Below are 17,706 nucleotides of genomic sequence, written 5' to 3' on the forward strand. Positions count from 1 at the left end.
GTTAATAACGAAAGTCCAATGATTGAGAAAGGGCTAAAAGAAAAGGAGACATAGACTGGGGAGCAAAAAATACTTATGCCAGTCTTTCCTTACCATCCAGACAAAGCAGTGAAAATGGGTGCTGGAATTAATCATGTCACAGTTACTAGACACAACAAACACTAAAAGTCAAACATCAAAAAAATATTGAGCTATAAGCATGAATTTTGGTATCCATAATAAAGCCTCTGATGTCATCAAATGATCAAGATTGGTCATTCATCAAAGAAAAGTTGGATTTGCATTATAACCCATGTTAAGAGAATTTTGAAGAGGTTAACATGGTTATACGTCATTTCATCTATAAAGACAACGACAAAAAAGGAGTTGATGTTGATCTTAAAACCCTCAAACACCTTTTGAGCCTGTGAAATTCCTTTCTTTCATAGCCATGAACCATAGCCTACGTTACATGCTTCTAAAAGCTTTTTTTGATCAAGTAAGCAATTTGAACTGATAAATGGCGCTTCAAAACTTGAAGAGCTTTTCCATAAGGGTCGTGGCTTCATGGATTAAGCTACTTGTTATTATGCATGCTGATAAAATAAATGCTAAAAAAAAACAACCTTTCTTGATAAAGCCTTGAGTTTGACTTGGGCATCTTGTTTTTTCAAATTCATAAATAAGTCACCTCATCACAAACCATCAAAAGATATACCCAAAATTAGAATCTAAAATGGATACAAAAAATCATGAAAAAAGCCATTGTAATCTTACAATGGGTCAATTTCTGCTTTCAAAATACATGATAATCAAAGGACTGTATATTTTGAATAACGTGTGTTGGATCTTTAAGCAAAAAGCTTGATTTTCAAAAGATCTTTTCAAAAAAATGACATCTCTGATTTCATTTCAACAAACTAGACTTTGAATAGACATGATCTTTGAAATGTGAGAGTTGATTCCAGAACAAGGAAGATTGTCTAACAAAGAAGAACATCGATTGATTTTGTGAAATTCTTGATAGAAATGACATTGGCACTTCTCGACACTCGTTGAAAAGTTGAGCAGCCAGGGGACAATGTAGTGGATCCCGAGAAAGAAAAACAAGCACTATTCAGATTAGCTGGGAGGCAATGAAAGATGATTAAATTATGAATCAATGAACTGAGGACAATGACGTTCGAAGAAAGATAATCAATGAACGAGCAAATTTAGATCATATTGGGGACAATATTGTTCAAAGACAATCATGATCCAAGTGAAATTTAGAAGCAATTGAGAATAAAGATGTGCCTGAAGGACATCTTTATATTGACATTTGAGTTTACCCTCTGAAACATGGCTATGACTCCTGAAAGATGTTATCACCTGGCTGCTTTTGAATGAATGTCGGAAGGATGCACACCAGCAAGACTGATGATGGAAAAAAGATGTACCTAAAAGACATTTTCATATCGTCATCTATTAAAACATGGCTATCGACCGATGAGGATAAATGAATGAATGTAATTGGATGGCAAAAAGATACACACCACCAAGACTGACTATGGAAAAATGTTGCATTTGAAGGGCAATTTCATATTGTCATCCTTTGAAACGTGGTTATTGATAGATGTTATTATATTGTCGGAAAGGCGCCCACCACGAAGACTGACTGTGGGACAATTTGTTCTGAAGCCCAAAGGCACACTTCATCGCATGAGTATGGGTGATAAAAACAACATCATTGATGAGGCAAAGACATTTCTTTTCACAATTTGATTAGATGAGCTAAGGAGAATATATTAAGAAGAACATTAAGTTGTGAGATGCATGTCTGGATAACGATATAAAAATGTTTGGGTTCAAAGGTCGATAGCCATGTTTCAAAGGATGACGATATGAAAAGACTGACGGTGGAACAAAGATGTACCTAAAGTATATGTCATCCTTTTCATAATCATGTGCCTTTTACTACAAGCTATGAGATGCATGTCTAGACGATTGGATAGTTTCCAAAAAGATTGATGATAACATATACTTGAAGAGTATTGGTTCAACTAGGGGCAAGTTCATGACTGATTGGCAATCTAGGATGAGGTCGATAATAGAAAACCTCTTGATGAGTGTTGGCATGATATGTACAATCAATGAGAGAACAATTCTCAGGAGAATCTAGAAGATGAATGATTGGTTAAACTCATTCATGATGAATCAAAGCAACACCACACTTGGGGGCACGATCATGTTTGGTAAACAACGAGAGCAGTAATCATTACGGACAAGCTACGATAGACACTGCATTTACAATTGAATGGATGGTTGGCACACGAATGAGCCAGCACAGAAAAACAAGGAAGGCTTCAAATAGCAAACAAAGGAGTGTTAGAAACGGGGGACCTATATTTCTCAGGTAAGTATATATGCATATCAATCATAATGCATTGCTTTCACCATTGACAGTGTTGTTACCCATTTTTGGGTTCCCGCACAAAAAATGAAAACAAAAATACAAAAAAAAATTATAAAATAAAAATAAAAATAATATTCAGAAGGAATCCAAAAAATAATAGGAGTGAGAAAAGGACGTTAAAATGGCCACAAAATGGCTAGAAATTGGTTAAGGAGGTTCAAAAATACAAGAATTGAAAATTAAGAGTATATTTTTTACTGATGAGAGCCCTATTGACAAAGAAAATTCAAGTTGAGAAAGAAAAGTCCAAAATCAGAAGTTTATGGACTCAATTAAATTTTATCAAGGGTTTAATTAAGTTTATGGAGGGTTTGATTGAAAGAAAATTTGATTTTTAAGTCAATTTAGGCTTTTATTGGAAGAAATTAAAGTTCTAGGGTCAAATTACAATTTTTAAGAGTTGATTTACTCAAATCATGGGCTAAATTGAAGAAATTAGAAGTTTATTGATGAATTGAGGGTTAAATCGCATAAATCAAAAGAACGAGGACTATCTTGTAAATGGCGTCAAAATCAAGGGATCCAATTATAATTTGTCCGGGGGTTTGATTACAAAATTGTGAAACTACAAGGACCAAATCAAAATGGCCATTTGAATTGAAGAAACAGAGACGTTTCATAAACAATTGTTCATCGTCTTCTCCTGTAACGGTTTTAGCAATAAAATGTTGGAGACGTTTCACCATTTAAAGCATTGAAATCTCCGTTACCAGTGCAAGGCTGTCTCTGCCTTATAAAAGCAGAAGAAAAGAGCAGCAAGAGAGGGAGAGACAGAGGAAAGAAAAAACAAGGGGGACGAGAGAGAGAGGAGGCAGAAGGGAAAGGAAAGGAAAACAGAGAGAACTGGGGGGCAGAAAAAGAAAGATAAAAGAAGAAGAGGGGGGAGAGTAGGAGGAGCAAAAGAACCTGAGGGGAAGAGACGATAGAGACAGGAGGTAGAAGGGAAAGGAAAACACAAAAATAGAGAAAGAACGAACAACAAAAAGGAGGGACAGGGGCAACATGAGGGAATAAAGTCTGGAAAATCACACAGGAACCAGACCAAGCAAGAAGAACCCGGTGTAGGAACGTCCACCCAGCAGAGAAAAATATGAAAAAAAAAACATCACCATCAGCTTCACCTTTCTACAACACCATTCGCAAGAACCAGAGGCAGCAGAACAAGGAATCGGTAACAAGAAAGGAGATGAAGAGAAGGTTAAGGAAACAAGAAACCAGCAGACAAAGCTTAGCATCACCATCGGCTTCTCCTTCTCCAGCACCAGAGGAGAGAAAGGAAAGAAGCTAGAGGAGCAGTAGAATAAGAGAAAATGTAACAACCTCACTTTTCAAGCTCAAAACAACATAAAAAAAAATTTTGTACTTGACACACATCTTGTCAGTAAACGACAAACATGTTTCCTCACATCATCAAGATACAATTCATACATCAACAACAATCAACATTTCATTTAAAAGTGAATCTTACATAAACTTATAATATTATGTTTGCATGATTAGAAATTTGCATTTAAAATATACATGCATAGACATGAGTTTGTATTCTATCCTACAAATAATCATCACGAATTTAAGCTAAAAGGATCTAATAATAGTTATACATTCAGTACATTGATTCATACAAAATACATCATGATTTAGAATGCAACTACATGATTCCTTGCAAAAGTAGGTCCCCGTGTATTGGGTTTCTTAGGCATCTTGTTGGTGTGACGTCGCTACTGCAGTACAAAACATTTACAATAATACAATTACTTAATAATAATAATAATAAGAAAACGGTCTGGCAGTTTAATGAAGCATTAACATTATCTCATGTTTAAAGCGTGACATTTGTAGTTTCTTTATATTCTTGGTATACACAACTTGCAATACATATAGATGCACCAATTCTTACAATCAGCCATAATCTTAAATAAGGCCATCCTCTTAAGGCATCATTTGTCAAGGTTAACCGTTCACTCATCTCGGCCAACCCCTTCGAATGCCATCAGCCAAAGCTAATCATTCATTTGTCCCGATCATCCATTCGGAAGCCATTAGTCAAAGCTAATCAATCGTTTGTCCCGGTCATCCATTCGGAAGCCATTAGCCAAAGCTAATCAATCGTTTGTCCTGGTCATCTCTTCGGATGCTATTAGCCAAAGCTAATCATTCATTTGTCCTGGTCATCCCTTCGGATGCCATTAGCTGAAGCTAATCAATTGTTTGTCCCGGTCATCCTTTCGGATGCAATTAGCCAAAGAAAATCATTCATTTGTCCCGGCCATCCCTTCGGATGCCATTAGCCGAAGCTAATCAATTGTTTGTCATGATCATCCCTTCGGATGCAATTAGCCAAAGCTAATCATTCATTTATCCCGGCCATCCCTTTGGATGCCATTAGCTAAAGCTAATCAATTGTTTGTCTCGGTCATCTTTTCAGATGCAATTAGCCAAAGCAAATCATTCATTTGTCCCGGCCATCCTTTTGGATGCCATTAGCCAAAGCAAATAATTCATTTATCCCGGCCATCCCTTCGGATGCCATTAGCCGAAACTAATCAATTGTTTGTCTCGGTCATCCTTTCAGATGCAATTAGCCAAAGCAAATCATTCATTTGTCCCGGGCATCCTTTCGAATGCCATTAGCCGAAGCTAATCAATTGTTAACATTTAAGCATTTGACAATCTGATATCTGAATTAACACAATACAGTAACATTCATGATAAAGTATTTTTCATTATTCAACATTATTAAAAAGGAAGGTGAAGTCGCCTACGTGCAGTAGAAGCTCTACTCATGCTCTACTATTGTTGTTGTTGCATTACACCGGTGGTCCCTCCTGCAGTCACAGACTCATCTCATAAATTTTCCTCATTCAAGGATATGTTTTAGAATAATCATATCAATAGCTAATAGATCTTTCTTTCAATCATTTCTTTCTTTATATCTTACGTTTTTCTCATTACACTCATTAATGTTGTCATCCTTTATCCAACCATTGTTATCATTCCTTCAAGTCGATATTAAGAGAATCCATATTCATTCATTACTCATATGTTACTTTCTATGCATGTTCATTTTCTCATAATAACATACATACATATATCATGTATATTTTCAATGTTAGTATCTCAATGTGCAAGTGTTCGTATGACTCAATTCTTTTATATTCTTATATACAGTATTCACGTGAAAGTCTACTGTTACTGTCTAACTGTGAATTGTTACTGTCCAATTTCCAACTGTTTACTGTCCAATTTCCAACTGTTACTGTCTAACTTTGAACTGTTACTGTCTAACTTTGAACTGTTATTGTCCCATTTCCAACTGTTACTGTTCAATTTCCAACTGTTACTATCTAACTTTAAACTATTACTGTCTAAACATTTGAACTGTTACTGTCTACACATTGAATTGTTACTGTCCAACCATTACTGTCCAACTGTTACTGTCTAACTTTGAATTGTTACTATCTAGACATTTGAACTGTTACTATCCAACCGTTACTGTCTAACTTTGAACTGTTATTGTCTAGACATTTGAACTGTTACTGTCTACACATTGAACTGTTACTGTCCAACCGTTACTGACTAACTTTGGACTGTTACTGTCTAGACATTTGAACTGTTACTGTCTACACATTGAACCGTTACTATCCAACCGTTACTTTCTAACTTTTCCTCAGATTTTTATCTATATCTAGAGTTATAGAACTCTATTTCAAGAGAGATTGGTCTCGTTGGAAAGCTAAGACACAAGGCTACAAGTTCTCTGAGAAAGGAGAACCCAGTTTTACCTCTAAGATAATCAAACTGCTCATCAAAAAATCAGACTTACTGCTCTACAGGGTCTATCATAACCCAGTCTCGGTTGATAACCCATAAATGGAGTTCTACATCTTCAAATTGAGCAAGACCAATTTCCTTAGTTATCTAACATCCAAAACTACAATTTCTATAGGGAACCTGGTTCTAATTCCCCGCATCCTCCTATCCGAAATCTTACTGAAAGTCAGGAGACGAGTTTGTCCATATTCATCACCTCCCCTTCCCTTCACACATAACTTTCACAACTACATTTTCTAGGTAAATTATCATGGTTTCACGTCCTCAAATCATATGCCACACATGAATTAACTTAATTTTAACAACAAATACTTTTCCCGCAATTCAAGTCTAAAAACCCTAATCTATAATTCACATCAAGGTATCAATTCATTATCGAATTTGAAATGGCTTATAAGATCATGTTTAGAACACCTTACCCAGTACGAATTAAGATTTTGATCTTTAACCAGTTGAAGATTTTTCAACTCCCTTCTTTCTTATCTAATGACAGCCAGCCCTCCATCTTCTCTTCTTGTTTAATTTCCTTGTTAATCCCTTGCCCACAAGTGTTTATTCCATCTATAAACCTTTAATCTTGGATGGGTTCTTGAAATTTTGATGTTTCTCTCTTGATTTTGCAACAATGAATACAAAAACTCCATCTTTTCTTTCCTTATGATTTCTGCAGATTTTTGGGTGAGAATAGGAGTATTTATGCTCTATAATTTTTCTTATTTGCATTTAGGCCCCTACATCTTTTTTTTTCTTATAATTAAGTTATACCTCTTTTCATATCTTATGATTTCACCCCGCAACTTTTAGTTTAGTTTATTCTCTTTAATTAAATCCAACCCTAAACATTTTCGGGTTGATTTATAATGTCTCGAAATATTTCGTCCAGAAACTTATATCAAAAAATTTCTGAATTCTCGTTTTTATTTAACCATATGCATGAATTTCTTCACTTTTATTTCTCATGTAGTTAGTTTGCAATCTACGAAACCTTTATTTTTCCCCGGGGTTTACAGAAAAGCTAGAGGAAGAAGAACCAAGGAGAAGTAGAGGAGAAAAAGAAAAACAGCCACTGTAACGCCACTGTCCGCAGCCCTAGCGCCACTCCGCCACCTTCAGAGCCACTGCAGGTCAGCCCTCTTCCCTTTCTTTTTCTTCTTCTTCTTCACCCTGGCCTCCACTGTTCACGTAGCATGTGAACAGTGGAGAGCCACTATTCATAGCTCAGCCAATCCTGGCCCAGCCAGTATAACTAGGTTGGCCCGGCCCATGTCAAAATAGTTGGGCCGGGTTTGGTCCAATCCAAAAAAAAACATTTCGGAAAATTTATGATTTTCCCAAGTATTTTTCTACTAAGTTTTGCTTAATATTTATTTGTATTTTTATACTGTAAAGATACAAATCCAGTATTAAAATACTCGGTTTTCGTCAAAACATTAAAAAAAAATTGTTTTGTTTTCATGCATACGGCCAAGTCTCTCAAAAATAAAAATAAAATCATATTGTATTTTCATATAGCAAAGAAAATTTCAAAAATATGTATTAACATGTATTTTGGCTTTAATAGCCAGTTTATTAAAGTCACGAGAACTACGTCAATATTTCAAAAATTCCAAAAAAATTATTTTGTTTTTCTTTTAATATCTGGGTTCATGACCTTATAGGTAAGACGTATTTCAGATATTAAATTCTTTTTTTGACGTCAGAATAGTTAGGTTTTACCCGATAAAATAAGGATCTCTTTACCGAGGAGGACTTTTCTTAAACCATAGACAGACCAACAACTAAAAAACACGACAAAACCTTATATTTTATCAAACAATAAAACAATGCAGTTAGGGTTTCTAGTGATCAAAATACCAGGTGGCGACTCCCATTCCATTTAACTGACAAAAGACAGGAATTCCTTGTCTCCCTATTTTTCTTGATTTTTCTCATGATACTAACACCTAGAACATGAGAGTGGATGTCTTTTCACCGCAACGTTGCACACGTGCGACAGACAGATTGATGTTACACCATCACTTCTCAAGTAGTGCGTTTTCTAACCCTACCTCCTTTTGAGTGCGCCTTTAAGCCCTCACCTCTCAGGTAGTGCGTTTTCTAACCCTACTTTTTTTCTAGCATGCCTTTGAGCCCTCACCTCATTTCGAGTGTGATAGTGCATTTTCTAACTCTACCTCCTTTCGAGTGCGTCTTTGAGCCCTCATCCCTTTCAAAACTCCTTTTTTTCCATCTGGGTAAGTCACCCATTACAATGAGACCATCATATTTTTGGGTAGGTCACCCATTACAATGAGACCATTCTCCATGTTTTTTTATTTGGGTATGTCACCCATTACAATGAGACCATTCTTCCACCTAAGTAGGTCACTCATTACAATGAGACTACTATTCCATCTTCCACTCTTCACTTTTTTATTTTTTCCATCTAGGAGCTCACCCATTACAATGAGAGTCCAAACCACTAAATGAAACCCAAAAAAATATTGCATCCGTGACCTAGATATGGTTTTTTAGGCTACATTGAGGCTTAAAACAACCATCATAAATACTTCTCTAGTGAAACCCATTCACATCAATTTTAATATGTTTGGTGGTTGGAATCATTGCCAACGAAGAGCTTTCTCTCTTTTCATCGAAATTCAGCGATTCCTCTCTCTCTTCCCATTAAAAAAGAACTGAAAAATGAGAAAACTAAAGTTTGGTAGAAGATGTATTTTTTAAATTAATTTGTTTAAATGTTAATTTTTTATAATAAGTTTTTCTTTTATCACACAATTTTTTCAATTTCTACCAAATATCCTTAACATTTCACTCCTATCACTTTTTACACTTTAACTTCTCACCTTTAGATTTTAATCCCTTAATATTTTTCATTTGAATTTCTAATCACATGCGAAAAAATAACCTTTGTATTAGAAAGAAAGATGGATGATTAAACAACCGATCACCGATCATAGCAAGGTTGAGAGATTACTAGTTTATTTATCGAAAATTAAACAAATGGAGATATAGAGATTAAACAAAAGGATAAAATAATTGAATTAGTTAAATGAAAGAAGAATATATATATATATATATATATATATATATATATATATATATTCTTCTTTCATCTTAAACGATAATATATTTTGTGTTTTTATTTGAAAATATATTGAAATAATATTTTTTTATTTTTTAAAATTTATTTTTAATATCAATCTATTAAAATAATTTAAAATTATAAAAAAAATTAATTTTTAAAAATTAAAATTTTATAAATGTTATAGAGAATAAGATTAAAATACAAACCGGCTCTTATGATGATTGGTAGATTTACCATGGAAACTAGATGGACAATTCGAATTCGAATATAAATAACTTGATATCGATTTACATGTAAAATACTATATAATCAGGCAGGCAGGCGGAGAGTGAGGAGCAGAGGAAGCGACGGCGGAGAGAACACGGCCAGCAATCTCTCGACAAACTGTGGACCTAGTCAAACTTTTCTTTCTTTAGAAAGCAGAGGGAGGGAGAGAGAGAGAGGTGATATTGATTAATCAGAAATATAATAAATAAATAAATGAATGGATGATAGATGAGAGAAGATTGGATGAGAACCACACCGCCATCGTTACTTTCCCTAACAATTGACACAGCTGTCCTTCACCTCTCCAACTTTTCTGATCTCTCTTCCATACCTGATCACATTATCCTCGATCTCTTCCTGGTACTTCTCTTCTCTTCGCTTCCTTTATCTATTTATTTACAGAAGAGGTGATCTATAGATTTAGATCTATCTAGAAGTTTGCCCCTTTTTTTAATTTTTGTTTTTTGCTTCACTTATTCCGTGGCAACATCCTGTATTCTGATTTTCTTTCATGATCTGTGATTTTATGGTGATTGCGATGAGATGAGACTTGGAGTGTTTGTTTCTAATTTGATATTGATCCATGTAATTTTGTCCTGGATTTTTATACAACACGAAGCTCACACATAGAAGTGATTCACTAATAGTTTATTTATTTACAATCTAAAAGCACAAATTTAAAAGGTTTCAATATGCTAAATGCTCTTTGCTTGTTGCTCTATCATGTTCTCTTTTAAGTTGGAATAAAGAAAGCTATGGTGATATCAGTTCTCACAAGGAGTTGGACAAGATCAGTTATAATCTCAATTTTCCATGAATTACAAGCATGGAGATTTTCATATTTATATCAAATCAACCAGAGAAGGGAATAATAATGAGATTAAGCCTTTTAGGCTGCGGCATTCCATAGAGGTGAAAATTTTTTCGCAGCTGTTGAGATTTACATTCAATTCTCTTTTAGTTATTTGACATGATGGGAGTGGTATCAAAGATTTGAGATCCCTTGATTTTGAGGCAGATTGGTGTTTGATTGTATGGAATGGTGCAGAAGAATCCTTGTATCCAACCCCAACTAGTTTGGGATTGAGGCTTGGTTGTTGTTAAAGCCGTTGTTCTGTAATATGACCTGACATGCTTTGTTCTGTTTTATAATGGTAATTTTTTCTTTGTGCACTATCTGGTAGTTTACCTTTTGCATTATGCTTTTATGAAAGCTGAACATATAACACAACATAAGGCAAAGTGGTTACGTGATCATTTTGTATTTATTGATTGCATGATGGACATTTTTAATTTAAAATTGTCAAAAAACTATCTCAACCCAAAGATTAAGCTCTTAGATTAAGCCCCAAGAATGGTTTTATATGCTCTAACATAACCCCTCAAGCGAAAGCCCTTTTATCTTGAAATTTGCACATGCCTGCAACCATCTTATGCTGAAATTTTTAATTTAATTTGAAGAATAGGGGTGGTGGGATTTGAGCCCATTATTATTTGGTCATTAAAACTTTGATACTATGTCAATAAACTATCTCAATTTAAAAAATTAAGTTGTTAGGTGAGGTCACAAAAATAGTTTTATATGCTCTAACAAGAATTTACTTTGAAATGTTGCGTGCAACAAATTCATTACTAACATCGTGAAATGTCTATGCTAATATGTTACTCTGGAACTTTTGATGTGGTAATGGAATAAAATCACCGGTCATGTTGATACGAGTTTGAAGTTCTATTGCAGTTGGAAGAGTTACATTTCACCTAGTTTATCAGATTGCTAGCAAATCCTATCTTGGCTTTTTTGTTTGCAATATTGCTTCTGTTACACTGAATAGAATGTTTTGAGAGGAAGGTCATAAGGTTAAGTGAAGTGAAAGTGAACATCTTGCTTTGGCAATAGCAATTTGATCTGCTGCTTTGTGACCATTGAGCTCATTTGATACTTTTATAGCTTTGTCTTGGCTGATTTTCTAGCATTTCCATTCCATCGAATGGTTTAATTCAATGTTTAGTTCCAAGCTATTGTAATTTTTTTTCCCTTGCAATTTGTGCTGCTATAAGTCATACAATGCAATGCATAGATTGTCACTTAAACCAAAGCAATAAATATTCCGTTCACATCTGAGCTATAAAAAGTCAATCTGTTATCTTTTCTCCTCAGTTCTAACTGCTCTTCTACCTTTTAACTTCTTTTGGTCCATTTCATATCCTATTGTAACATTGTTTTTTCCATGTTGAGCAGAGAACACTGAAAGCTGGAAAACTGACTGAGAAAGTTCTGAAATTGTTTGTGGCGACAGGAAATGATGAAGTCCTTGCATTCATCCAGGCATTGAACATCCAACATGTCATAACCCCTGTCCTTCCTACTAGTGAGTTGTATTTGAAATTTTTTCATCCTATCCTTCCAGATGTTTTGAGCTGGATTTTGAAGCTTTTCTCTTACATTTTGATTGTCTATTGATAGGATGTTCTGAGAAATTCTAAGATAGACAAAATTGTGCATGTACACTTCGATACATTTTAAACCCAAACACGAGCTGCTTTTAGGAGAAACAATCTCTTGGTTCTGGATCTTCATTTTTGTAACTTGGGAAGATGTCTCTAGCTAACATCAAAGACAGTGAGGTTGACATTGTGATAGGAGCACTTCACTCAGACCTGACATCATTTATGAATGAGTGGAGACCCATATTCTCCCGATTCCACTTGATAATTGTCAAAGACCCTGATCTCAAAGAGGAACTCAGGATACCAGAGGGCTTTAATCTTGATGTCTATTCCAAGTCTCATATCGACCGGGTGGTGGGCTCTTCTACCTCCATAGTCTTCTCCGGCTACTCATGCAGGTATTTCGGCTTTCTTGTATCTCGTAAGAAATACATTGTCTCAATCGATGATGATTGCATCCCAGCTAAGGACAGTAAGGGTTTTCTAATAGATGCTGTGGCCCAGCATCTTGCTAACCTGACAACTCCAGCCACTCCTTTTTTCTTCAATACTCTTTATGACCCTTATCGTGAGGGAGCAGATTTTGTTCGTGGGTACCCATTTAGCCTGCGTAGTGGGGTTACGTGTGCTCTGTCATGTGGACTCTGGCTTAATTTAGCTGACTTAGATGCTCCTACACAAGCCCTGAAGCCAGGGCAGAGAAATTCTCGATATGTTGATGCTGTTATGACCATTCCATCTAGGGCCATGATGCCCATCAGTGGAATCAACATTGCTTTTGATCGTGAGGCCGTGGGGCCAGCTTTATTGCCAGCTTTGAAGTTGGATGGGGAAGGAAATCTTAGATGGGAAACAATGGAAGATATTTGGAGTGGAATGTGTGTTAAGGTTGTGTGCGATCACCTTGGTCTTGGTGTGAAAAGTGGGCTACCGTATGTGTGGAGAAGAGACAGAGGTAGTGCGATAGAAAGCTTGAAAAAAGAGTGGGAAGGGGTAAAGCTGACGGAGGAAATTGTCCCGTTCTTTCAGTTAGTTAGGCTGCCACAAACAGCAGCGACAACAGAAGACTGCATCCTTGAGATGGCAACAACAGTGAAGCAACAGTTAGGACCATCAAATCCCGTTTTCACTCGTGCTGCTGAAGCCATGGTTGAATGGGTCAAGCTGTGGAAGGCAGTTGGGTCTGGTTCCTCTCCTTTGTAGAAAAGGGTAGTTTTGATGGTTATATTTCTTGTTCCTATTACTGTGTTTGCATGCAACTTATGCCCTATAAAATCACTGTGATTTTGTGAGGCAGGGATAAAAGATGTTAACTATATTTATGGTTTGTTTTAATTTTGTGTTTGAGGGGCGCCGTTATGACAATCTTGCCTGATACCATATAATTTAAACAAAAATGGCAGAAAGCCAGTGAGCAAGCAATTGCTTTTGAGTTGTGACATGTGACTTAACGGGGGCTGCTTTTAAATTACTTTCTGACACGGAGCAGCGGCAGGATTTAAAAGATTTATGGGAGAATTGCATTTCTTGTGATTTAAAGTATTTTTTATTTGAAAATATATTAAAATAATATTTTTTTTATATTAATATGAAAATATAAAAAAATTAATTTATTTTTTAAATTTGAAATTTTAAAAAATATGATTTGAATTGCATTTTCAAACATTGTCTTAGTGGTGAAATGAAAATGAAGAATTATCCTTTATGTACTCTTATTTTTGGGTCGTAGTTTTTTCTCCTTGTACATGAAAAATTATCTTCCAGGTAAATAAAATACTGTTAACCCTTGAAGTGATTCTTGTTGACGTTAATGAGATGAAATCAATAGTAATTTTTTTCTTACTATGAGTATGGTATATTTGCTCGGCATAAATGAATATATATGTAATACATTTTTGGTGTAACCATAGGAGTCCCCAGTTGATATAACAATTCTCAATTCGGGTGTCAATCTATAAGTATACATATAAAAAAATCTCAATGGCAAATGCAAACGTGATCCACAAAATAAAAGAATTCTCAAAGATTTGTTCATTCATATAATATTGTTCACTCTTTTTTTTTTTAAATTTAATCACCAAACCTTTTTTATTTTAATTTTATCCTTATACACTCTGTTATTTTAGACTTTGATCCAATAATTTATTTGATTACTTTGCCACAGGGTTTTTAGGTGTAAAAAATAATCCTCACATTTGATTAATGTTTAGTTTTGTAAAAACAAATTCAATTTTATTGATTGAAAAATATTAAAAGTACACAAATCCAAATTAACATTTTGGTTGAAGCAAAGAAGTTTTTTTATTTTTTATTTTTTAACATTTGAGAATCTACTTTTAATGGTACATTTCTATTGAGTAAAGCATCACTTCCATTATTTATGGCAATTGTAGGATAAAGTTTGGAAATCTTATCTTGACCATAGGATAGTACAAAACCTTTAAAATGTTCTTATAACTCATAAAATTAAAGATCCCTTTTAACTCCACCAATACTTACGAAATCCTCTTCTAGAAAATTCATATCAAAGGACTCTATCTCAGTCATTTTTCTATTAGGATGTTCACCATATATAACATAGCACTTAAAGTAATCAACTATTTAATAAAAATATGTTTGCTTGCTCTAAGACCTAATTTTTTATATTTATAGAAAGATTTATGAGCATAACTAACAAATTCCCATGGTGGAAGCCTTCTAAATTAGGTTTTTCACCATTTTAAAAGTTCATAAGGGATGGAGGGAATTGATTTCAAGGATATATGATTAAGAATATGGGCAACAGTCAATAGTGCATCCTCCAAAAATTAATTGAAAGATTATCTTATGTCATCATAGACCTAGTTGTATCTAAAAGTGTGTAATTCTTTCTTTATACACAACACCATTATTTTTTTTACAGAGTGTAAAGAATTGTTAATTGCATGCTTATTCTTTTTTCCTCACATAGTTCTTTGAATTGTTCTAATAAATACTTTCGACTTCTATTAGTACAAAGAACCTTTAAGTTTCTCTCTTTTTTATTCTCAACTCATGTAAAAAAATGTCTGAAATAATCTAAGGCCTCTAATTGGTGAGATAACATATACACAACACCACGCCAGGAGTAATCATTTGTGAAAGTTAGAAAATAAAAAGCACCATAACATGCCCTTATATTCATAGGTCCATAAATATTTAAATGGACTAGATCTAATGGGTAACTGAAAGGCTTTTTACATGGTTTTCCTACCAAACATGGCTCTTACATAGGCATGCTTATTTTAGTGAGTGAGCCCAATAAGCCATCTCTAGCTAGTCGAGCTAATCGATCTTGTCCTATATATCCTAATCTTGTATGCCATCTAATTAAATCAAATATAATATCAAAAGAAGTAAAATATGTCATTATTGAAATGCAAGTCCAAATCCAACATAAAAGAACCTTCACTTGACCACATCTAAACAAATTTCTACTTAAACATATATCCATTTAAGTACCTTCCAAGTAAAAAAGAAAAACCTAAAGGGAATAAATCTAAAACTAATAAGGTATTACAATAGGCATTTGAGGTACACAACACGTCATATAAACAATAAATCACACTTAGTGCACATCCTTAAACAATATATGCCAAATCCAAGGACATCAACCTGAGTGCCATTACCCATAACACTACTAGAAAATTGGTGAAAACCAACGAAATTACCAATAGAATTTTTTCATCGGTAATTTTTACCGACAGAAATACTTTCGTCTCTAATTCTGTCGGTATTTACCGACAGAAAATATCTGTTGGTTATACGATTGGTATATACTAATGGAAACAGTCCATCAGTATATACCGACCGTATCATCGACGGATTATATAGTTTTTTGGAAAGTTGCAACGGTGTGGTGACATGGATTTTTTTCAGACGATTTTACCGATGGAATGACCGATGGATTCAAACCGGGATCTCTGTACAGTGACGTGGCACATTCACCGGTGGAATCACCGACTGGTATACCGACGGAACCTGTCCGTCGATGATTCCATCGGTAAAAGCCATTATAGACCCACTCTGCCGACACTCTCTTCCCCATTCTTCTTCTTCTTCTTCTTCCCTATCCCTCCTCTCCCCTCCCGAACTGCAGCCAACCACCCATCCCAACTCTCCCCCTCTTCTGAACACAAGCACTCAAGTTTCTTATACTTTTGTACGTGGTCACAACAATATCCGTTCTTGTGGATTTTATCATTTTTTGTAAGTAAATCTATCCTTTTTAGTTTTAACATTTAAATGTGAATTTTTTTTTAGTATATGTTTGTTGTTAACGTATGTACTTGTTTGATTGTTTTTTGTCAAAAAAACTTGTAGTATGAATGTATAATTTAGTAGTTGTTATAGCTTGTTTTAGATTTTGTCAAATTATATTTGTTTGTAAATTGTTGAAACTTTGTTTGAATTACACCGAATTAGATGTGTTGTGATGAAATAAATAATAGCTTGTTTAACGGGTCCATTTTAATTTTTATCAATTCTATTGCAAAGTTGTGATTTCCATAAATTTATATATGTATAAATTTGTATGGACGTTGATAGTTGATAATTGATAATGAATATTTAAATTAAGTGTTTTTTTAGTTTGTTGGATAATGTCGGGGCAAACCAATATTTTTTTATGTTTATTTATGTAACATAATTAATTAATACATGTTGTCGTCATAATTTTTCGATAGAAGTCATGGATGATCGTTCATGGATGTATCGGGACTCACCCCAAGGATTGCAGAGGATGGATTATTGTAACGGGGTTCAGGGTTTTTTAATTTCACAATATCTATCCCGGGGAATTTTACTGATGGTGGTATTATGTGTCCATGCAGGAAGTGTAAAAATAAAAAGTTTTTGCATCAAGATGTTGTAACGATGCATCATCTAACCAAAGGGTTCATGGAGGATTACCTGTTTTGGTATGCATACGAGGAACTATTTGTTTCTAATAAGAGCATGGTAGAAAGGGTGGTTGGGTCAACTTGTAGTGCTAGCAACATACATAAAGTTGGAAATGACAACAGTAATCCTTACAGGAACATGGTTATGGATGCAATGAGAATGAGTGAAGGTAATGTCAGTGAATGTCCAATCGTAGAAGAAGAACTTAATGCAGATGCAACAAGGTTTTTTGATCTGTTGAAAGATTCTGATGAACCATTATGGGATGGCTGCACGAACCATAGTAAATTATCGGCCGTAGCACAAGTGTTCACCATCAAGTCAGATCACGGGTTGAGTGAGGCCGATTATGACAAGATTATCGAATAGGCGAGAAGCATTTTACCTAAAGGGAAGTTGAAAGAGAATTTCTATGTTGCCAAGTCCATGATGAAACCCCTCAGTTTAGGATACCAAAAAATTGACATGTGCCCTAACTTCTGCATGTTATACTACCTTGAAAATGATGAGCTGACCGAGTGCATGACATATGGGCATTCCCGTTACAAACCCAGAACTGGTAAAGGGAAGACTATCGTGGCATATAAAAAACTTAGATACTTCTCAATCACACCTAGGCTGCAGAGGTTATTCATGTCACCAAGGACTGCTGAGCACATGACATGGCACCAATCACATCATGCGGTTGATGGAGTGATGGTGCATCCTTCTGACGGTGAAG

The 17,706-nt window shown here is 34.8% G+C and overlaps 1 protein-coding gene across 3 annotated transcripts; it reads left to right on the top strand.

Annotated features, from left to right (window-relative positions):
* The first annotated feature begins 9,591 nt into the window (after window positions 1–9,591).
* Window positions 9,592–13,430, top strand: LOC133668463 (probable UDP-arabinopyranose mutase 5). Of its 3 annotated transcripts, XM_062088329.1 has the most exons (4): window positions 9,836–9,977; window positions 10,356–10,529; window positions 11,857–11,986; window positions 12,082–13,430. In XM_062088329.1, exon 4 carries the CDS (start codon window positions 12,213–12,215, stop codon window positions 13,266–13,268), a length of 1,056 nt encoding a protein of 351 aa, XP_061944313.1. In that variant the 5' UTR covers window positions 9,836–9,977; window positions 10,356–10,529; window positions 11,857–11,986; window positions 12,082–12,212; the 3' UTR covers window positions 13,269–13,430. The 3 variants fall into 3 exon arrangements, with proteins under 3 accessions (XP_061944315.1, XP_061944313.1, XP_061944314.1); XM_062088331.1 differs by lacking the exon at window positions 10,356–10,529 and having other exon boundaries at window positions 9,592–9,977; window positions 12,223–13,430; XM_062088330.1 differs by lacking the exon at window positions 10,356–10,529 and having other exon boundaries at window positions 9,839–9,977; window positions 11,915–11,986.
* The last annotated feature ends 4,276 nt before the right edge of the window (window positions 13,431–17,706 follow it).

Source organism: Populus nigra, chromosome 11, assembly GCF_951802175.1.
Source record: "Populus nigra chromosome 11, ddPopNigr1.1, whole genome shotgun sequence".
Classification (NCBI taxonomy): domain Eukaryota; kingdom Viridiplantae; phylum Streptophyta; class Magnoliopsida; order Malpighiales; family Salicaceae; genus Populus; species Populus nigra.

Coding starts and splice junctions, on each gene's coding strand:
- LOC133668463 (XM_062088331.1), top strand. CDS start 9,846: ATGAGAGAAGATTGGATGAGAACCACACCGCCATCGTTACTTTCCCTA. Junction 9,978..11,856: donor TTATCCTCGATCTCTTCCTG/GTACTTCTCTTC, acceptor CATGTTGAGCAG/AGAACACTGAAAGCTGGAAA. Junction 11,987..12,222: donor AACCCCTGTCCTTCCTACTA/GTGAGTTGTATT, acceptor AGATGTCTCTAG/CTAACATCAAAGACAGTGAG.